The sequence below is a fragment of the Ostrinia nubilalis genome, chromosome 1 (assembly GCF_963855985.1).
Source record: "Ostrinia nubilalis chromosome 1, ilOstNubi1.1, whole genome shotgun sequence".
In the NCBI taxonomy this organism is placed as follows: domain Eukaryota; kingdom Metazoa; phylum Arthropoda; class Insecta; order Lepidoptera; family Crambidae; genus Ostrinia; species Ostrinia nubilalis.
The window spans coordinates 14,547,212-14,571,417 of record NC_087088.1 but is presented as its reverse complement, the minus strand read 5'-3'; the positions used below and the strand labels follow the sequence as shown (position 1 = coordinate 14,571,417).

General features: G+C 34.6%; 1 protein-coding gene and 1 long non-coding RNA gene across 3 annotated transcripts in view; one reads left to right on the top strand and one right to left on the bottom strand.

Annotated features, from left to right (window-relative positions):
• LOC135073935 (uncharacterized) lies at positions 1-810 on the bottom strand. The gene is made up of 2 exons (XR_010257729.1): positions 508-810; positions 1-221 (listed from the first exon to the last, which is right to left on the bottom strand). It is a non-coding gene; the product is annotated as an uncharacterized LOC135073935 (long non-coding RNA).
• Positions 811-4,067: 3,257 nt separating this feature from the next.
• Positions 4,068-24,206, top strand: part of LOC135073771 (solute carrier family 12 member 6) — a 419,228-nt gene continuing 399,089 nt past the window's right edge. For both annotated transcript variants that reach the window (XM_063967954.1, XM_063967945.1), the window contains exons 1-2: positions 4,068-4,135; positions 12,082-12,524. In XM_063967954.1, coding sequence (XP_063824024.1) covers positions 12,398-12,524 — 127 coding nt within the window. In that variant the 5' untranslated portion in view covers positions 4,068-4,135; positions 12,082-12,397. The remainder of the gene's footprint in view (positions 4,136-12,081; positions 12,525-24,206) is intronic.

The window sequence follows — 24,206 nt, the reverse complement described above, 5'->3', positions numbered from 1 at the left end:
CATTATTTACAAAATCTTTATTTGGAAAACTTTTGTTTTACAATAGCTATTTATAATTTCAAATACAAACAGAATTCCATGAATTGGTTAGCCTAGCCAGTACCCTTGAAGTTTTTCTTGCTGATTGTTATTGTAAATTTTCATGATAGTGAGCAAGACTTGATTATGTCTGCTTTAGAATGAAATAATCACTCATAATCCCACACTTCTTCATCCACTGTCTGAAAAAAGAAAGAATATTATTTAAACACAATTATAAATATTACAATTACATAAACAGTTCATAAATAGAAACATTTACTTAATCCTATTTGTATTTTAAGTTTACATACAAAATATTGATCACAGTATTATTACACGGTGAAAGAACTATGTGAAATAAATATAGGAAAGAAGGTGAAAGCTTATTTGTAGGAATAAATATATTTTTCCTTTTCTCCGGTGCTGTTACTTATGAAAATCAAGATCTGCGGAGTATAGCTAATATTTTAGACTTTAGGTACTTACTTTGCTACTTATGAGTGTAACTTTATTTCTCAAATCTCAATAAACTTTCTGACTGCTTCATGTAAGTTGAATAATTACTGTAAACCTCGCATTATGGGGTAGGTAGTGGAGTTCGGTTATTCTGTTAATTTTGAAGACTTCATTCTTTAATACTATCGGTATGATTAGGAATTCTTCATTGTTTTTCTTTAACTTGGTTATCTCTTCGTTTGATATTTTCCGTACTTTAGAAATATTAAAAATAAGACTGGAAACATAAAAATACAATTTTAAAAACACAAACAAATACAATCAAGCAGTCATGTAATGTCAAATGTCAACAACAAAATTGACATAACTTTTTTTTAATGACGTTCTCACTGCTTTAAGATATGTGTTTTTAGCCGAATTAGTAGCAGAAATGAACGAGATTGAACGAATGAGCTAAAATATTTCAAGGTTGGCCAACATAATAACGCAATTTTTTCTTAATATGGCAACAATTCGATTATCACGCGATAGCGGTCGATAGACTTTTCTATCGATGGTCCCATGTTAGGGAAAATGATAAAATTATCTACGTGATCGAAAATTGTCTTATCATATCATGTCATTGTCGATGCGCGCATCTTAGGCCTACTGGTATATTTTATGAACCGACGGCACATCGTGCTAAACATTTGGCATCTATGCTAGTTGTAATAGATACGATTTTGCACAAAATCGTAGTTATTACTCTAATGCTGACGACTGTACAAAATAAACTGTAAAGTTTAGCAAAATTCCGCCAGTATTATAAAATTCCGTTGTTAGGTGGTTATTGTACGTAGGGTAATTGCGCCGGTTTTCCGTCCAGCTCCTGTTTTCGTCCATTTCATCGACTTGCCACAAACAAATACGGAAAATTAGAATACAAACCTAACTTTCCGTGCAAGTTTGGACTTGTTACAATCTATAATATCTAAGTATCAGTTCTGCCTGCATGAAAATGTAATTTGACAAGTAATAACTCCAAAAAAATCTACGGAAGTGGCTGCTGCACACAGGTGAATGGAAAACGTCGTCAAGTTAGAAAAAAAACGTGCCGGGAGGGAACTTTCATGGTATGTTTAATTACTGTTTTAGCTACTTTACGTAATGTTTTTGGCACGTATGTCTAATTATTAGCATAATAAACACTATTTTAAGGGTTTATTAGAGTTTTTGTACAAAAATCTTAGATAATTAAGTGGACTAATACCAGCATAATAATTTTGCAAGATTTTGGTTTTCGTCCACGTGGACGGAAACCCTGACACCTAGTTAATATTTTTAATGATCATTTTACTTCAATGGACTTACAAAATATAATGTTTTTTCTTCCAATATGATCTTTATTGCTATTATATTAATCATTTTAGTTTACGTCCACTTTTTAACAGTGATAAACCCATAAAAACCGTTAAAAATATGTGGACGAAAACAAGAAACAGCTTTAAACGTTGTTGTGTTTTCGTCCATGACGTCATGAGCAAGCCCTGGGGTGGACGAAAACCAAAATTAGCTATTCCTATAGATTAGTTTTCGTCCATTTGTCCTTCGACCTATTGAAATATTTTCCTAAATTAAGGTAAGAAACTTATTTATATGTTTTTGATATCATTTGAAAGCTAACACCATTACCTTTCAAATGATATACCACAATCCATGGTTACTGTATTGTGGAATTGGTTTTAAGTTAATAATTCAACTGCACCCTTTTTTCTACACAGTGGTCGAAAACTAGCGTACACTAGGACGAAAACTGATTTTTTTGGACGAAAACTAGTGAAATCGCCTCTTTTGCATAAAATATTTTTTATAAAAAAACCCGTGGTATTTACTTATTGTCATATAATATTAACGTAAAGTAGACTATATGAGGACTAAAATGACATATGATACATATGAGTAAGGGTATTTTAAGATATTCATTTCGCATCACAAAGTTGGCAACTCCGATAATTGGACGAAAACTAGCGCACTTACCCTATAATGCTTCCTGCTGTGACACGAACCAATCACAGACCTCTATTCAACACTGTGCGTTCGATTTACTGCTTCACTTAAGCAGACATACGGGCGTAAATGTCTCCCCTATCTTTTGGGCCCCACCAGCTGCGCTTCAAGACGAACATTTATGGCAAATGTGTGTAGAAACGCAGTTAAAAATTGTAACTGTAGAACTACATAAAATTACAATGATTAGCATGAAGTCTGCAATGAATCAAAACAAAGAAATGGTTGATGCTTAGGCTTGAAAATTTATTTTCGTATTCATAATAATAGAATAGATTAGTTAAGTATGTCTAAATAATTATATTTAGTTTGCAAATTAGTGAAATTACAGACGTGAGACGTGACCTTTGCTAATTAAGTCTAATTTTAATCAAAATGTTATTGTAACATTGGAATGTTTATTATTATTTAGGCTAATTCTAGCTCGTAGCTATTCTTGAGTTATCTTTAGTAAAATAATTAATTGTAATTTGTAAAATTTTACTCATCGTAAACTCAGATACTTTTGCCTTTTAAGTAGGTTTTAGGTACAAACCTAAGGCTAATATTGTTCTAGGATAAACGTTCCGAAAGTATTAAAATTTGTCATAGTTGGTCATAGTACCTACTTATATAGTAGTAAGGTACGTGATATACCAACATACCCATAAAGGATCCGAGGAAGGTCCAAGGATGTAGTTTTAACATAGATAAATAATACGTTTTAATATGAACAAAATAAATTATACATTTAACATAATATTAATTTAAAAACTATTGGTTAGAGCAATAAATATATTAGCTAATTTAATTAAACAATAGTACAGATAACTCTACTTATCTATTAGGATGAATAACTTGAAATGATTTCTACGCATAAGGAATCGCAGACACAGTTTTTAGTCCATTCTTCTACTCGTCGAAGAAATTATCCCAAAATTCTGAATGGCCAAAGATGGAGGAGATTACTTCTTTTTAATGGACGGACTCTTTAATACCGAATTTCTGACGAAATAAAATTTGGTTTCTTTCCTTTCTTAGAATACCTTTGGATAAAAGATATTAAAGAATAAGATCGTTTAGGTTACGTCGAATAATGACTCGCAAGTTCTTTGAACATGAAACATTTTTACCTACTTTAATTTGGGAGTTAGGAGATGACAAAAGACATTGTAACGACCCGCCATTGTTGTGTAAGAGCGTCACCCGAACAATTGACTGTCGGCGTCCTATGCCTCACTTGCATCAATAAATACGAATGTATTACCAATCGACAATTTACTGGCTACAACCATACAGAGTTCAAACTGCTGCCGACTGGATAATATGTAGCCGTAAAGATTTACGATACGAGATGACGTCACATCGTTGCAAGACTTGCAATGTAATTTCATATTCTTTCCCGTTCAAACCGGCCAGTATCTTTCAGTGTTTGTTTACCGTATGAATTCTGCAATATCAGTATCTGAGTACAGTCGCGCGCGGTATGTACACTTGTGTACAGTAAGTAGAAATTGCGCAGGGGCGGTCGGTGCGCGCCGAGCCGCAGACGAGTCGCAGCCGCCGCGCGCCGCACCCGTCGCCGTCCGCACCGTGCTCGCTCGTACGCCGTGCGTGAAAACATCACTGAAAAGTAACCACCAACACAAAATCACAGTTCCAAAAACAAAAAACACAACAAAAAAACAAAAACGAGTCGTGTGCTGCCGCTGAACGACACCGTTAGTGCGTGCGTTAAACAAAAACCTATCAATTTACGTATTTCGACAAGTTTGTTGAACTTTTTTCGCGCACGCACCGGCTTCGTAGTGACGTCAGTCGAGTGCAGTGCTAACTAGATTAGATACGCTAAGCCAACTCTGTAAACGCTGGACGGAGGTAAGGCCCGCGCCAGACTTGGAGGACGCGGTATGCAAATGGATGTTATTATAGTTTGCCTCATTCACCGGTCACTCATTCAAGGTCTTACGCAGGTGAAAGATCGATTATGCTATCAGCTGATACAAGTGAGCATTGTTGTTGGAAATTTTGAATCTGTGCTCGCTCTGTGAATTATTTTTTAATTGTCTCAGCAACAGCGTTGTGGGTTAATTTACGAATCGCAACAATGAAATTCCGAGCATTGTTGATTTCGTTTGCGGCGTCGTTGAAATAATAACAGAATGTAGGAATTTAAAACACCTTTGCGTCTCTTTTGTGGTTTTTTCGATTCTTTGTTAAGGGAAACTTTTTTAATTTTTTCCGTCGGGACACTAATCAACGAGTCTCTTTGATTTTCGTAACAAAATAACAAAGTTTATGAAAATTGTATTGTTATGGTGATTTTAAACGGATCATTCTGTATTTCGAGATACTTTTGGATGAGTTATGAATACGGGTAACAATGTTTTTGAATGTTTTGTGTTCTAATATGCATTGATTAGTACAATTGTTGGATGGTGTTGAATATTTAACAGGAATTTGTTCGCTTATCACTCAACCGCGATTGCGACCATGTGCTGAGAACAGACTTACCTACTGTTTACTACACTTAATCTTATTATTAACATAGTTGTGTGTATAGTAAAACGCCAAGGACACTCGTACTTTGTATTTATTTGTTTTCATGTAGTTCATCACGACCGCATTTATTATTTATAGGTTCATGTTTTTTGAATATTTCTCTATTTCAGTAATTCATTGTTAGCAAAATGTGATAGCCTTTTATTGAGGTATGATTCTTCAGTAGGGTGGAACTAAAAAAATTATAACGCTTTATCATGATACTTTGACAAACTCTAAATACCTACATGATATTGACAATATCACAATGAAAAGAAATGATGCTAAAACTATAAACATAGTAGAGATACATAATGTATTTTATCTTTTGAAAAGGGCTTTGAATGATAAAACAACTGCGCTTCACAAAATACCTAGAACCGCTTCAGAATAAAATATGAACGCATCACAAGTTGTATTTTTATCCCGGTGGGGTCAAAGTTCGTGTAAAAAGGATAGACAATCTTTTAACCGTAATACATTACCGCACGTGCGTGAAAAATGAAATCTACTAAACGATTTTTTGAGTTAAATACAAACTATACTTGACAGCGACTGATATCAGCTTTTTTCTAAGTTTTGTTGCTTATTTTTATCAATAAAATACAGTTTCTTTCACGCTGTTGCCGGGTAGACGTAGGCGTTGACTTATTTGAAATTCCCATATGCATTGCACGCCCCTGGCACTTACAAATCCTATGGGAGTTCAATTAGAATACGTAGTAGGATGCAGAGTAGAGTCATAATCAATTAGTTAAGTTCCCAAACAACTGAATACTTGAATAACTTTTATTTTAGTAACTTACCTAGGTATCAGTAACATCGACAAAATAAGCTTAATAAGATTCGGATTCTCATACGAATAAACTAGTGTAACATCTAAAAAAAACACTAGAGCAAAGTAGTCTAATAGATAATATTCTGACTGTAAGCTTCCAAGCCAACTGTAACAGATTGTTTTTATAACGTTGCCTCCTCAACATAGAAAAACATACAAACTGTATCTATAAAAGAAAAGTGTACCTAAGTACCTAAACAACTATGGGAATTAAAAGAATACATACCTAGTATACATACAGGGTGTAATAAAAGTCCATCACATGAAAGTACAGTGCAGTCACGGAATGAAAAGGTTCGTCAGTTTTCAAATTGATTCCTTCAACGAATCGCGAGCATATATTACCTTTTGAAACTATGTTACAGAATAATCTCGAGTTAGAGAAAATAATCTTTAACTGTTCGTCAGTAAAGTTCAAAATTATTCAGATCAAAGTTGTTTGACGATTTATCTTGTCAAGATTATTATGATTGATAAACTAAAACCTTCTTGTTGGTTCAACCTGCCATTATTATTTCTATTAAATAAATAAAAACTACATTTTGTAACATTGCATGGGATAAAAAATTAAACAAGCAAAACCTTATTCGTTAGCAAACGTCATATTTATTTAAATGTTAGCAGCACTGTTTCTTGCACTGTTATGTTGGCAGGTTTGACTCTTACAGTACCTAGTGCAAGCGAAAACCGACACTAAGGTGACGAACCTTTTCATTCCGCGACTGTACAAAAACCTAAACTAAAAAATAAGTAGATGTTTATGTTTTTAGCTATCAAATGTTGCATCAAGTTTCTATAAATTAAAAAATGCTCTGTTCAATTTGTAAATATAATATTTTTAATATGTAATATTTAATCCTACTTTATGTTTTTGTCAATTACCATAGCGTTAAATCAAGTACTCTACACTAAAATAAATGACAGCGTGCTGAAGGAATAAACTTCTTGACTTGGTATGTTTTTTCCACGATTGAGCATTTGATAACGAAATTTTAAAACACCCTGTATTGTGACACTGTTGTGGTTAATACGACACCTGCGTGATATCTCCGACACCTGGTGCAAATCCTATTACGTTTGAACCCGAGTGTGTGCTCCTTTGAATAAAACGTTCATTGTTTACTTTCAGTTGAACGCTGACATAATATTTATAGATATATTATGGGGAGGTAGAGTGAAAATAATCATTATTACGCAAACACAGACGTTTATAATTAGAATGGTAGGGCTTCATTTAAAAAAGCTGAAGTTAGACAGTCTAGATCCTACTTTTTAATTTAATTTGTTTGTATTAGTTGTGTTTCTATCTTGTCAATGAAACAGTTTGTGTGGTTTGCAATCTATGGATATGTTGATTGTTGACCCTACAATCCGATATGCCTACCGTCACCTAGGCTTTATTCTCTCCATTATTGTCTGAATTAATCAAAGAAATGCGAAGACAATATCCTACTTAAAAAGCAACGACTTATAGTTCTTTACACCCTGTATTTACATAATTACAACCGCCTCTAAATCCAACCATTTGTTGATACCAAAACTCGGCTTTTTATTAATAATTACAGCAGTGTTATCGCCCTAATACATTTTCGTTAGTTGAGTCACTAGTTTCGTTGTGGTGACCTTGATAAAGCAGTTATAAAATCTCTATGAATCATTTAAACTTCAAAGGGAAGTTTGTTGTTTCTAATAATATTGATGATTAAAATAACTATCAATAGAGTCAGCAAAGCCAATTCAATCACTTTAAGGTCCATATCGGCAAGCTCTTCAAACTTCTTGTTTTACCCATGTGTTTTCATTAAAACATTACTACAGAAACTTTAACTTCAACTCTATCTGATGTTTGATTAATTGTTAAATTAATGGACTGATTTAGCCGATCGAATGTTTTGGTTTATTTATAGTAGGTAGGTAGGTAAAATTAAAAATAAATAAAAAAATCAGTTAATTAAAATGACATATTTTGGTAAACGGCTGGAAACTATCTACCATTGGGGTTCCGCTCTTAAAAAGTAGTTAATAAGAATATCTTTTTAGGGTTCCGTATTTGATGTAAAATTCTACATTAACAGGGTTAACTTTTATAGTGTTCTTAACCTTTAACTATAGTCGTGAAAAAATAATCACACTCCCATGGACGTCGGGTCTCACAGACCCCTATCTAAAATTCTTCATAATTTCATACCTGAACCAATTTGAATTTATCAAAGGGTTGATATATATCTAATAACTATTAATAAAGGATCTAGTACTAAATGTAATCAATTTTTAATAATTATTTAATTATTTTTTGGCAAATTTAAAAAACAAAGACATTTTTCAGAGTTAATTGACTTGGCATCACATATAGGCTTCTTAATTACAGTCGATTAATAATAAATCAAACTTATATTTTTTTCCTTGCTAATTAATAACCGTGTAACATAAAAACATAAACAGAATTTCTGAAAGACATAAAATAAAAATTTTGACAAGGGTTAAACTTACTAAAATTATAAACAGTGGCCTAGAACACTAAAGATAAATTATCTCTACATGTATGTGTCATCTTTCTTTGAGAGCTTTGATAGGCAAAATATACACCATTCAGAATCGGAATCTGCAGCAATGGTACCTCTAAACTCAAAAGAAGGATTGTCTACTAGTAAAACCTTACGTCTGGAATTTTATTTAGATAGTTGGGCTAATAATATTATAGCTGATGTACTCAGATACTTTCTATCATTATGTATTCTTAAACTAAAACAATTTACAACATATTATAATGATATACTATAAAAAAATTATAGTTGACAAGTCACATCCATACAAGTATGTTTGTATGGAAATTATAGTCATCGGGTCTCCTAGACCCCGATAAAATTTTGGATGGTTATTACTCACGTAATAAGTGCCGGAAGACGCGATTTTATGCCTCCTCGGTCCAAACACAGTTAAAACTGAAGCTACTGAGATGTTCGAGAGCAGCACGTGGCGGGAAGGTATTTAAACCGAGAAATTGAAAAGGGGGGAGGGCCTCTGAGACCCGACGTCCATAGTTAAAGGTTAACGTTCTAAAATGAAAGTTATTTTGTTCACAATAAAGTGTACATTTAAATATTTCAATTTCTCAATCTCTCTACATTTGAGATGGAGTCTACAGATCCAGTTTTAGTCACATGTGTACTTATTTAGCATGTTCAAATATGTTCACAGGTGCAAATGATTAGATTGTTTAAAAATGTAACATTTGTTCATATGTTTGTATATACAGAAGTGAAAATAAAAGACATAGACCTTGATCTTAGTACTTTACTATTATTATTTAAGTCATTTTAATGCAATTATAGTGAAATTTAAACTTGTCACAAATACAATTCGTTCATAAGATTTGATCACGTTGTATTTTATGCACCAGAGGAGAGCGGCACACCTATCTCATAAAAATACAATAAACTTTTGGCGTTTTTCCAACCAAAAACCACTGATAGTAGTTTTGTGGTCCACAATTGCACCACGCTACTAGTGGTGTATCAGAAGCCTTAGTTTTTCCATAAATTACTTAACCTGTCAAGCGTAATTTATTATTCATTGTTCCCAGAGTTCTGAGCAATGATATAATTTCAAATTAACGACACTTTGAACATAATTAGGGTTTGAATAGTCAATAAGCGTTTTCTAATAGGTACTTAAAATTACTCGTACATTAAGATTACGTAAATACTCAACAACAAAGGCTATGTAAAGCTATTAATCTTGGTTTCTAGTGTGAAAATTGTTTTTCAATTGTAAAGAGTGATTGATATTGTTTGCCGATAGAATAGATGGATTGGCCATCACATTTTCCATGCGAAAGACGTTGGTTGAAATAATGTTAATTTAGCGTCGGCAGCATATCAGACTGATACATTTTTGCTGCAAAATAGCATCTATTACAAAATGTATAAGGTGCTATAGCATTCACCTTGATGTGCCGTTTTGTTTTACTCAACAATAATACTTCATTACCTAACAAAGAATAATATCTTAAAAAATACACGCGTAAGTATAGTGACGTATTTTAATATACCGGTATATTTTGGTTAAGCACTTGAAATAACAGGGTTAACTTGGGAAAGAATATTACAACATAAACGAACGTAAAGTCTAGCCAAAACATAATAATTTTTCCTTTTAACCTTTTTTAGGTCAGGCAAATAAAAATTATATATTTTTTAAATAAAATTCTACCTAGATGTTATATTCTTTTCTTATTATATTTAAATTCCATAGCAATTGCACTGCACAGTTCGTTGTTTCCAATACATATCAATTGGATGTCATTTATACGCTACAGGACTGCATGAGTTGACCAATTGACGAGCCAATGGTAATTTATTAATATTATTATAGTCATCATGACAGTCACATACATTGTGGTCACACAGAGGGCTAGCTAGCTGCTATCATTTTCTGATAAATCAAAAATAATGCATAGAAAATTGCCTTATCAAAGTAGAGTTGGCTTAGTGGCATTTGGAACATAAAGCTATGATTTAGTTTGCTCTATAAATATTTAAAAAAAGAAGAGGTTGAATTTCATAATTATTATTGTTAGCCGAATTTCAACGATCACAATATTTTGTTTCCGCGAAAAAAAAACACTTGTAGACGTCTTTCATGTCATGTGAGATACTATAGTCTGTCAGTGTCATCTTAAACGAGATGAGATTTTAAAGGGGATTTTTTATAAGTGTTTTTGAGACTTAAGCGACTAAGCTTTTTTAAAGGTCATATTTTTTACTTAATATATTGTGTTTATTATGTCATAACTGTAGGTATACTACTCTAGTTTAACCACAACAATCGTTCAACTAATCACAAGCATTTAAACAAACGTCACCCTAAATCTTGCAATTGTAGGTCGAAATGTCCCCGATTCGTCTGTGAAAAGGACCCAGTAAATGGGTCCCTTGTTAGAGCCGTAAGCTAAGGTCATTGCCCTATTTTACACCGCAAACCATAAAACTCTAACCCATATTAGATTGCTGGTGAACCGTCTCTTTTCCGAGTAAATTGGACATAGTGGCGCAAAGCGAATAATACCTACAGTGCAGTTGGTAATTTCGTTAGTGGGCGCATTGTAAATGACGTTGCGTTTTTGAGTAATGCTAGAAAGTAGCCAGAGGACAACAGACAAACCATTTTTTCTGTCTGAAAACTTTTTATGTTTGTGTAAAAAGGTAGAGACAAGAGATATTATTTTTCTTTATGTGGTATTGCAATGAGGCTAACTTAGAGTCAGCCAAACTGCTAATAAAATAAGCTTATTATTATGTCAGATAACTAGTTGCAATGTGTAGTGAACCTTCTGACGGCCACTACTGGATAAAGGCCTTGATGATGACCATTAAGTACCACAATTAAATCAAACCTCAAAGCTAGCCTACATAATAGTTAGATTATATGCATAATAACTAGTTTGTATTTTCAAAATTCTCTAACAATAATACCTTTTCATAACTTAATTATTTTACTTAACTAACATTGTTAAAATGTATTCTACGTCACATTAGGACATAACCTAAGAACACTGAAGAAACCTTTCTTTCGTCACTTTGAGTGTCACCAAATGTTATGAACTGTTTTATTTTGTCTACGCCTGGACTGCACCACTGGCCACGGCATTCGTTCATTAGCCCTGAATTATATTCACGTTATTTTTATGTTTCTTTTTATTGTTTATGTACAGCAGTCAACAGCACACCAGATATACGTTCTTGTTGCAACATAGCTCTTATTACAATAGCATAAGACCACTGTGTAGGTACTTGTGCCGTCGCGTCGCCTCCAGATTGTTGACACAGCTTTAGATTTGCGGGTGCTATTTATAAAACCAAATTCATTCAAAGTAAATTATTCTCAAATAAATATACACGTTTCTAAACACTAAAGATCCGATCATATAATTTTTACCGTTTGAAGTAGGCTATTTGAATAAATAAACGAATTAAAATTAAAATCCAAACCAGTAAAATGTACGGATTTCAATATGAACATTTTAAACGTTTTATCGTTGAAAGCGGCAGCACAAATACTTGCTATAGTCCGGTCGACGAGCACGTAGAATTTCGTCCAATGACCCCAAACTACCCATCCTTATCGCTCGCGCGTTTATATTCTACGTGCTCGGCGACCGGACTTTAGCAGAAATATTTTCCTACCCTCAAATTAATTAGTTTAGATTTCAGTAAACATGGGTGAAGTGATCTACGAGTGACTTGGTGTGGATAATATCAACATATCTAATGCATATCCCACAGTACCATAGTGTATCTTTGCTATAGTGTAGGATAATAAGTGTAAATCATATCAATTTAGTGCCGTAAAGTGTAAGTGAACATATCTAGTGCCATATCGTTTAATTCTAGTGTTTATTAGCCAAAAGTAAGTGATTAAGTGACAAAGTGATTGTTTTTGCGGTAAACTTGTGTTCCGCATTAGTGAAGTGACATCGAGTGTGACAGACGTCACTGGTGATAGCTGTCAGAGTGCATGAAAATGTCGGAGCGCTTCAAAGTGACGAAGCACGAGGAGCCCAGCGGGAAGACATACAAGAACTATGGCGCCACTTCAGCTGAGAGCGATGTGGAGCTGAAAGGGAAGCTGCTGCCTGACTCAGGTAAGGGCTTTTACTATCAGAAGTTTTAACACACTACCAAGAGAGGGCGCTGAACGTGAATTGAATCGCGGTTGTAATCAGGTTTGACTACGCACTATTCTGCTCTTAATTATTCATAATTATTTTACATGTATTACGGAGAGCATCATGCATCAAGAGCTTTTCGTTTCAATTTTGAAATGGTTTATTGAATAACAATAGAGATATTCTTTGTAAAACAATATTTATCTAGTGAGCACGTAACAGACACCATTATTTCTAAGATGTTTTCTTTGTCTTATAGTTTATTAATACAAACTAGAGAGTTCTCAAGATCCCACGCTGAGATATCAGCTGTCGAATGCAAGCCACTTCACAGTTTCATTCTACCCTACTTAGGGTCGAGATAGGGTTCGCCACTCGCCTGTTTTCACTTACAGATTCTGAACAAGTTTTTTTGTTTAATACTAAGAGTACTCTAAAAACTAAGAGTATGCCAACTTGATAGACTTTTTTGTTTTAAAAGAGACTAAAAATGGACAAACCTGATGGTGAGTGATTACCGTTAATTGACATCAAGTATCAAGACTGATAGAATCTAGTATCAGTCTTATGCAGGCTACACACCAAATTCACCGCCACCGATATGAGCTGCCGACTTTTGACAAGTTGCCAAATGTCATAGAAAGTGCAAGTTGACATTATTCTTTGAAAACCGCTGTCACCAAACCGGGCCTGGTGTGTAAAGTCCTTTAGGAATATGCTGCCTGTCTTTTTCACTTATTGTTGTTTGTTTTTTCGCTACATAATGACGGTTAATTAGTAACTTATGTTACAAAATAATGTTTTGGCTCCAACTTATGTGTTGAATTAAATAAATTACACGCAATCCGTCGCGAGTGGAAGGTCGTCTCGTCCAATTAAAATAATCTAATTAGTGCTAGAATTATTGCCATTGTTTTTACTGACTCAAAACATTATAGAAAGGATTACTGCGTTCATAAAATAAAGTGCAAGAGAGTCTATTATTTAATTAATAAGCCTCAATACGACATTTTCATGTAGTTTTTGATTAAGTTCTTACAGCTTGACGTTTCAACTGTAATTTCTATTTAGTTTTTTATTGTTGTTATTATACTTAGTTGTTCAATATGGTTGTGACCACGGCATATAAAACAGTGCACGTAAAATTTTACTTAATTAAAAAAACCAGTGATTTTAAAATAATGTTTACACTGAAAATAAAAGCTTGTAAGTTTTACTACGAATCTTTGAAAAATATTTAGCATATTTTACTTCGCATACAAAGTCCTGATCCATTAATCTTGTATGGGATGACATGGGCCTACATTACACAACATATCTAATTTTTTGCGTCGGTAAACTAGAAAAAGTACAAAATTCAAAAAGAATGACATGATAAGAAATCAAATTCTTCTTTTGTAATATTATGTATAAATATATTCTTATATGTTATGAATACTACGTTTCATTTAGCTATTGATAAAAACAAATAATATTTGGAAGCGAAACTGAGCCATTAAAAAAAAAACGATTATTTGACCATTAATAAAGGTCATTGACCGTTTAAACACCATAAAAATCTATCTTGAATGTATCTAATTAATCAGAACTGTCAAACTTCGTGTAAAGCCTCTCATTTGAATGTTTTTCGCATAAAAATGTCCTTTCTATCGCGTGGTTTTGCTGACTTATAAAATATCTCAAATTAATAACTAAATGAAAATGTTATATTAATTTAGGTCTCGTCTGTTTTCTGACCTTTTAGAAGGTCGACCCTGAGTCTGGAGACAACTTATCATTCGTTTAATCGATTTTGTGAGAGTTAAAAGTTGAAAGTTATGAGTGCTCAGCCCCCTTTTGTGAAGATGTGTGCGACTCTATTGAATCGAAAGCTGCATTTCAGTTTTCAGCAGTCGAAAACACAATTATTATAATATTCGTCTTAAATACTATTTTGCAAAATCGAACATTAAGTATTAGATGCACAGTATTTAAGTACCTACCTACATACATTGCATAGAGTTACTATGTTGCATTTTACAGCATCGTAATAGAATAATGTAACTTATGTAACACTTAAATATCAAACTTTGTACTACTTACTTGATCAATTAATCTACAGGGTGTTAGGTAAATGGGTATATGAGCCGACACTAGCCCATGATAACATGGTCATATAAATGGTATGGTGAAGTCAGAAAATTGATATCTTCATTTTAATTATTTTAATTTTCATACAAATCGGATTTTATAAAATTTATTTTGTATGAAAATTACCTACTTACTGCAAACAAGAAAATGCTCTGTTGATATTCCCTCTAGAGCAAGTCAACCTCCCGGCTTTATGTTTGAACTGCTCGAACGTAGCAAACGTAATGTGAAGGTTCTTGGGATAGCAGACTTTTACTTTATTAGCCTCAGTGTGTTTGAGATTGCAATCGAAGCTACGTACTAATAGTGGGAGAGTACTCTTTATTGAGAAGTAGCCAGTCTATACGGGCTATTTTTATTTCAAACCATAGATTATTAAAGCCTAGATAGTCTTCATACAAACGCTTCGTCAAAAGTGAGGCAAAATCTTGTCATTACTGTCAAATCTTATATCATTACTGTCAAAACGTTGTTACAAATGTTTAAATTATAAAGCTTCTACTACCTACTGTTACAAAAGGAAACTACCTTAATGAATCTACTTGTGCGATTGCGGTCAAATACCTGCCTTGTTAGGTTATTTATTTTTTAAGATTATTAGCAACTAGCTTTCCGCCCGCGGCTTCGCCCGCGTGGAATTTTGTCTGTCACAGAAAAACTTTATCGCGCGCGAACCTGTTTCAAAAACCGGGATAAAAACTATCCTATGTTCTTTCCCGGGACTCAAACTATCTCTATGCCAAATTTCATCAAAATCGGTTGCGAGGTTCAAGCGGGAAAGCGTAACAGACAGACAGACAGACAGAGTTACTTTCGCATTTATAATATTAGTTGGGAAGTTGGGATTTGTATTGAACAAATAACAAAATATTAAAAAACAGTAAGTTGATAGTTTTACAAAGTTGCATGATCTTTTTACAAAGTAAATTCTACTGCACATAAAACTATAACAAAATTACAGACTGCACGACACTTGCCTGGCAGAATACATTCCGGTTAAAAACGTTAAAAACTTTACTGAAAAGGGCAGGTTTTACAATTTTATGTCAGAGTTAGTACTGAACTTCTCTTTTTTTAATTTTTAAGCGAAATAGAGACACAAAAGTGACGTTTATTACCTATACAACAAGGCTGGAGTTTCAAGGATGCCGTAGCTTTATTGAATCACTAGTGGTCGCCCGCGACTTCGTACGCGTGGATCCTGTTTTACCCCCTAATTAGTGGTTGAATTTCGCAAAATCCTCTCTTAGTGGGGACCTACGTTCTAAAAGGAACCATCATGCAAAATAAGAGACTCCTAGCACTTGTAGTTTCTGAGATTTCGTGATGAGTGAGTGAGTTATTCAGCGACCTTTCGCTTTTATAGATATGGATTAAAAAGTGCAGCTAGAACCATTGATCTACATCCTACAGCGGTCTCTAAAAGAGATTACGTAATTGCTTCATGTAAACGTCGATCGACTCCATGGAGGACATGCCAGTAAAATCGAACACATAAAAGACTGACTGTTCGATGGTACAGTACACACATTCGTGGGTGTTATTGTGCAAATACACCAAATAACTAAGCGTCGAGCGTGTTGACTCACGAAATGTTATTAGCTCGCTTCGGAAATGTGCCGGTCGCCAAATAAATTTGGGTAGTATTTAAACGAGTGACTGTAAATTTATGTTGTAAGTGTCAAAAATAATTAATGTGGGCTAAAGAATTACTAAGTGAGCGACTGAGTGCGAGTGACGAAAAATCAAAAGAACAGCAACTTACAAAAAAGAATTGAGTTCCTTAAAATACAAAATGAGAAGCTTCATAATATTTGAGCGACCTAATATTTGATTGAGTGTCAACGTTAGGTCCTGCATTTTTTTCAATATTTGGCAAATGCTTTTTTTATACTGAGCGGTATTTTTAACTTTAATGAAGTGTTTCGAATGCAAAAACTACTTTGAAAAATACTATTATGAGCAGCGTATTATGAGCCCACATTTAAATAAAAAATGATCTTATGAAATAAATATTTGACGGAACACTATTCTAGTAACGAAAAAAATAAATCATTAAAATTTAAGGGTAGGTAATCAAATGAAACAATATATTACGAAAAATGAAATAAATTTGTATTTTCTTAAATCGAATCAACAAAAAAAAAAACAAAATAAAATAAGTCGCTTCTGTCAACCCAAAAAAAAGTAATCTTATTAATAAGGTTCATTGATTGGTACCTATGAGGATTGAGGAGCTCTACCTACTCATCGTCACTGTATGATAAGTGCTGGCTTGGACTTAGCGGGCCGGCCTCGTTTTCTTTTTTGTCCAATAGGTATCAGTTTTGCTTCCAGTGGCGGTGTTGTTAGTTTGAGCCGAATTGCTAGACCCAAAACGTGTTTGCATACATATTTTGTTAAAAATTCGGGACAGTCGCCCCGCCCCCATTCGAATTCGCGCGCTGTAACAATCTGTAGTTTTCATTAATAAAGCGTATCAAAATGAAAAACATGAGACCTCAAATATAATATCAGTAACCAATAATCATTAATAAAGCAGCTCACAAAACTTTGCTTAGAACTAACTTTTTTGTAGTTCGTTCAGTAAAACCTCAATTAGAAAAATCTAATGTATCTTCATATTAAAGTTGCCCTCTCTGTATTTCTAGTCGCTCACTTAGTAATTTAGTCGCCCGGATAGTATTTTTATGTCTGAAATGTAATAATCAAAACCCACATTTTGTAAGCTCGTTCTGGATTTTATTATTGATCAATATTCGTCGTTAGTTTGGTTAATTTTTCGCTTACTCAAATTCATACCGCTCAAGGTATTAAAACAGTATGCCATCATCAGTCGCAAAGTTTTTTTTTAGTCGCTCGTTTTATAATTCCCCAATAAATTTTGTTAGAATTTGTTTTTGGATGAGTAACGGAACGTAAAACTTCGACGAAGGATTGAACGATACACTTTAACGGTAGGGTTTTTAAGGCTTCCCTAATAAATCATAGTCATATTTTTATCGTTTAGATTTATTCAGCAGTTGGATTTTACGCACACAACAAAGCGTATTCGCGTAAAGTAAAAAAATCTTTTGGATGGAAAATTATACAGGTATTTTTTTTATTGAATCTCCATTTTTGATTAAACGTTCACTCTCAATAGCTAATTTAAATCTGGGGTTACTTTATTGTTCGATTAGTGATATAGACATAGTACATTTTAGACTCTACCTCCACTAATGACCTCGTTGTCTTTGTGTATTTGTCGAATGGATCCGAGAAAAAGATTTTAATCGTTGTAGAATATTATTGGAAGAATCCGATCTTTGTTCAATCTTAACCGGTAAGTTTTTTAATCTACACTAATATTATTGAGGAAAGATTTGATTGTTTGTATTGAATAAGCTCCGAAACTACTGGATCGATTTGAAAAATTCTTTCACGATTACAATAATTCTACTTTATCCTTAATGAACATAGGCTGTTTTTATTGGCGGTACGAAATTCGCCAGGTCAGCTTGTGACAGATAAGACACAATGGGTATTCCAGTTATGTTAATTTGATTAAATATTTTAAGACACCCATTACTAATTTGCATTTACAAGAATTTCGAAAACTTTGAACCGCATTGGATTTAATTTAAAGTTTAAATTACCTTGTCTAGAACATCTCTCGGGGTTTAGTCAAAGCAGAGCATAATAATATGAGATTTAAGTAAATGTAGTTTCTTTCAACTGTTGCAAAAATACGTCGTACTTTTCAGTAAGGTTTTGTGTTATTACATTTTATACATTGTTGAAAGAAAAATGTTGTAAAGATAGAACAAGAAAGCAAAATAGTGGAACTCATTGTGAAGTGTTCTTTGTATGGTAATATTTTATACAAATTGTAAGATAGGTAGGTATGTGTTAGGGCTTGTTCCCACGGACATACACAATAATACACATCCTGTTTTTTGCAGGGTCCCGTTTAGTAGTACTGTTACATCCCGCTTACAGTGTCCCGCTAAAAACCGATCCGTGCGAATTTCCAACAATTTATGAGATTTGACATGTGTGTTCATATGACAGTCCAGTTTGGGATCCTGTATTACTGTATCCCGCAAAACTGGATTGTCGTAGAAACAAGCCCCTATTTAAAGTCGGATTATATAGGGTCATTTGAGCTGAAAGTACTGAGAAAAATAAGACCTAGCAACAGCTTTTGGGGGTTTCTTTAATAAAAATGCGTATCGTGGTTGATTCAATTACCGCTGGGTTACTGCCATCAATCTAAATTAACTTGTATTATAATAAATAAATAATAAATAAATCTTTGGACAATTTCACACAGCGCCAGCTAGCCCCAAAGTAAGCAACTCAATGCTTGTGTTATGGGTGCTAGCTTAACGGATATACTACTTATATATATTTTTTTTTATTAAATACATACATATTATACATATTTACACCCAGACCCGTCACAGAAATTAAAATTCATCATTTCAATTTCTGCCCGGCCGGGAATCGAACCCGGGACCTCTCGGCATAGTCCGTTCTGAACCACTACACCAAACGGCCGACATTGCTGAGGTACTCCGCTGAAAATACCTTTATTCTAGAACTAAAGGTAGTAGTAGGTAGATCTTTGTTTTTTCAACACCTAACGATATTTTGAAGAATTTAATACCTTGTTGTAGAGGTAAATGAAAATTATTGTGTCTAATATCTGTAGGTACAGTAGGTTCGATTTTAACTCATAGCTTTAAGAGTAGGTAAGTATCTAATAATATTTTTATTTAGTACTTATATTATGTAAGAGTACGTCATCATTTTAATACATTTTTACGTCTTAATTTACTTTATTCATTTATTTATTAACACCAACAAGAGATAGACTATTTCAGACAATATCTTGACTTCATTATGATGAACAGGTACAAACAAACTGTTTGTAAGTTATACCTAAGTAAGTATGGTCTGTAACTGCTACACATTAAGCTCTACACTGTATGTAGCTATTTTTCAACAAAAATGTAATTGTATTCTTGATGTACTGTTGACTATACATAATAATAAATAAATCATATTTTAAACTATGTGCGCAAAAGCAAGAAATTTGCATTTCAAAAGCTCTATTATGGCATCGCAACTCATAACTTTACAATTCTGCTAGTTCCAAGAGTTTCGTGATTCCTTTCAGAAAAAGCTTCTACAAAGTGGAACTTTATCGGGACGAAGAGAAACGTCAAATAGTGCACTTATTTTATCACACAATGATTTTATTTATGTTATGCGGCTGTTCTAGGTGGAGTACTAGTATCACTGGGACAGGTTTTGGTCTATTTGGGATCGCTGCTATAGACTGGGTGCGCAGTATCTATTAGTCAAAGAGTATTATACCTACTTGGAATTTTCATACTAGTATAATAAATGCAAAAGTAACTCTCTCTATTTAGCACAGAAAAAACAGGATAGAAGGAATACGCTCGCGATATAAAGACTTCTCTTAAACCGACATTCACGCGGGCGAAGCCACGGGCAAAAGTTTATCATCATCTCAGCCATAGGACGTCCACTGCTGAACATAGGCCACCCCCAATGCTTTCTATGTTGCCCGGTGAGTAGCGGCGAAATTTTATTGTGTTGTATTATAATTATCTTCTGGACCTAAGCTGTGTTTACATTGGTGTGGGCTAAGCTTGCACATTCTATGGTTATTGGTCACTAATGGAAATACTGGCCGCGATTCCTACACTTGAATTACGGTTACAAAAAAATCTTTATTACGAGTACATACACATATCACGAGACCGAATGCACATCATATTACGAGGGAATTTTCATATCCCTTCAGGAAAAACACATTCATCCTCTATTTTCCCCTTCAAGTGGCGACTAAAGGTAGCCTATGTAAATAGCTGTTTCACCTGTTCAATCTAAGATATGAATTTCATAATATTATTAGGTACCCTCATAAATCATTTCTTTCGCCATCTTAGTTATACAGATTTGTATCTGCTCTCAAAATTGAATGAAACGAACACTGGGCGTCGACTCTACCTTATATGAAAACAACATCTTAAAGAGACAAACATGCTCGAAATGTTTTTGTACATTAGTATAGATTTTTCTGTTCAGTTTCGTTGTGGTTAAAAAAACTTACTTTTTTTATTAAACAAGATTTATCAAACTGCTAAAGTGAGCGGGTGGGTTTTAATATGAGCGGTTACGGTTTGACTCCAGTCCCGTAACAGGCGGTTGAAAAGGCGACGAAATTGGGCGACGCGGCACGGAAAGATTATTATCAAGTGAAATAACGCCAGCATTTTTTGCTTTATAATGAATTTTTAGCGTAACTCGTACAGTCCGACGCAAAAACTTCGGCAAAATTTAAAATAAGTACGAGTAAGTACTAGATTTTTTACTAACTGGTAAGTAATAAAAATAATTTAGTATAATGCATAGAAATCATTTTAAGGATTATTAAAATGCATTTAATTAATTATTGCGCGGTGTATACACCGCGCAATAATTAATTAAAGCATCAGTCGGTAACATAATGCGCTGTAGGTACTTAAATTGCAAAGTCCTAATCGACAAATAGTACAAGGCGTAGACCACCAACTTTTAGTTGGCCGATAGTTGGGCCCGATTTTAATTTGTACTAGCTTTCCGCCCGCGGCTTCGCCCGCGTGGAATTTTGTCTGTCACAGAAAAACAATATCGCGCGCGTATTTGCTCACCGTTTAGACCTACCCTGGACTACGACAAACATTTTAAAACCAAAATCAGCTCAATCGGCCCAGCCGTTCTGGAGTTTTAATCAGACTAACGAACATCAATTCATTTTTATTTATATAGATAGATGAAGAATCGGCCGATACCAAATCGGTGTTATGTGCGCACTTTCATACATGTCCAAAACTGATTAACAGCCCGACCCAACTATCGGCCAACTAAAAGTTGGTGGTCTGCGCCTAGGCTTAAGCAATATTGACAGCATGTGAGTATGATGTGCTGACGACTGTACATATTTCTTAAGTAATATAGGTATTTTAGTTAAGCGTTTTAACTAAGGTATTTGTAATTCTTCCCACTGTCTGGAGGATCTAAGAAAGACATGGCCTTATAATGGCCCAATCTTCTCCTTTTACCAAACATACTTACGCCCGTATTCACATAATTATGATGCTTGCTTAAGTGAAGTAGCAAATCGAACGCACAGCGTTGGATAGAGCTCTGTGATTGGTTCGTGTGTCACCCTGTGCGTCCACCTGCACTGTGAGACCTCATAGTAATGTTTGTGAATACAGGCGCTTCTTCAAATATGTATTAACGTTCTCTGACCACGACCCCAGACAGATGACATAGAAGGAGTCGCAAAGCGTCACACACGATAAAATCATTCCCTTCACAATAATATATCCAGGAAACATTTAATAAAGTGATTCAACCGGGAATATTGTCCAGGACATTCACCCAACGACACCACAGAATCAGTAGTGATTACTTTATTAAAATGCAGTACAATCCGTTTAAATCAGTCAGTGCTTGAGGCATGGGAACGGAACGGGAGGGTGTTTTTGACACGTCAAACGTCAGCAAGACTTCAGTTACTGCTTCAGATTTGTATGATCTGTCATGTCATAATATACAGGTTGTCCCAAAAAGTAGTGTCAAGCCGAAGCCCAGAGGTAAGAGCATCACTAGGGCTATCCAAATCATCCCATGTATGTTCTGCGAGTTTTGATAGTTTTCGAGTTATGATTGTTCTGGCTCAAAAACTGAACTCCGACAAACGTTACTTCGACATTACGTTACTCCGACACTACTGAATATCGACATGACTTTACTTCGACACTACACTACTTAGACAAAGGCGAATATCCTTTGTCGGAGTAGTGTAGTGTCGAAGTAAAGTCATGTCGATATTCAGAAATGTCGGAGTAACGTAATGTCGAAGTAAAGTTTGTCGGAGTTTACTTAGGTAGCCGATTGTTCTAAATTTCTATGCTTAGGCACTTTTTTGGTCACTTTGGCGCGAATAGTCATGTTACATGCCTGATTTTTTTATTATTATTAGATGAATAGCTGATTCAGAAGTATTTACATCCATAACACGAAAGTAAACTAAAATCCTGTATGTTGTAAAAAAAATCATAACTCGAAAACTATCAAAAGTCACGGTGATTTGGGTAGCCCTAGTGATGACCTCTGGGCTTCGGCTTGACACTACTTTTTAGGACACCCTGTATAATATTATGTCAATGTCACCCCTCCCGTGCCGCTTCCACACCTCAGGCACTGACTGAGTTAGACACTAGACCTCTATTATCAAAGTCTTTTCTGCTATTTATTATATGGATCCTGTCGCGACAAGGAAAACTTGCGTTTATTGCGTCATTTTGCCACAATATTACTGGCAGATAATTAACAGCTCACGTGATAGGTCCCCATAATGAAACACCATACTGCCCGGGGGTAATATCTCATTCGTATGGTTTTGTTTTATTGGACAGCTGTCAATGAAATAGTTCGTGACACCCAAAGTGGCCGACTTTTTGTCTACTTTGGGTGTCTATTTGACGCTGACTGTACTGATAGGAAGTTGATTCTATGCTACAAACTCACATACAATACATTTTTTCAATAAATTACGTTGTTGAAGATCAATAAGTAATATCCATTTTGTAAAACATAAGTTTTAAATAGGTACCTACATATTAGGTAGCATAAGATAACTAAAGTGCGTGTAAGGTACTTATAACAGATACAAAATAGAACTCAAAATAGAATACAAATCATAATCATCATCATCATTTCAGCCATAGGACGTCCACTGCTGAACACTGCTTGGGGGAGGCCCCCAATGCTTTCCATGTTGATCGATTGGTAGCGGCCTGCGTCCAGCGCTTCCCTGCTACCTTTATGATGTCGTCGGTCCACCTTGTGGGTGGACGTCACACGCTCTGTTTTCCGGTACGCGGCCTCCATTCCAGAACCTTGCTACCCCATCGGTCGTCAGTTCTGTGTACCTACTATGTGCCCTGCCCATTGCCACTTCAGCTTCCTAATCCGTCGGGCTAGGTCAGCGACTTTAGTTCGTTTACGGATCTCCTCATTTCTGATTCGATCTCGTAAAGAAACACCGAGCATAGCCTCTCCATAGCACGCTGTGCAACTTTGAGCTTCTGTATAAGACCTATGGTGAGGATATAAATATTACTGCTCAATTCAGAAATACTACTAGATTACCTAATTACGATTTTGTAACATACATTATAATATCGTTTAACCTAGGAATATTGCCCTTGTACAGTGACTTTTCGTATTAAATCCCTCTGCAAACTTAATTAAAATTCTGTCATATGTACACTTAAGTAGAGTGGTGAATCACCCTTTAGAACGTTAATATTATGTCTACAAAGGGATTTGTATCTTATCTTATCCTAGATTTAGGACTTAATCTCAGGCTAGGTGATGAAATATTTATGGCTAAGAGAGACGTTGTCCAAGGGCTTAATGAAGCTTAAAACCATGCGTCAAAAATTCCATACTTTTAAC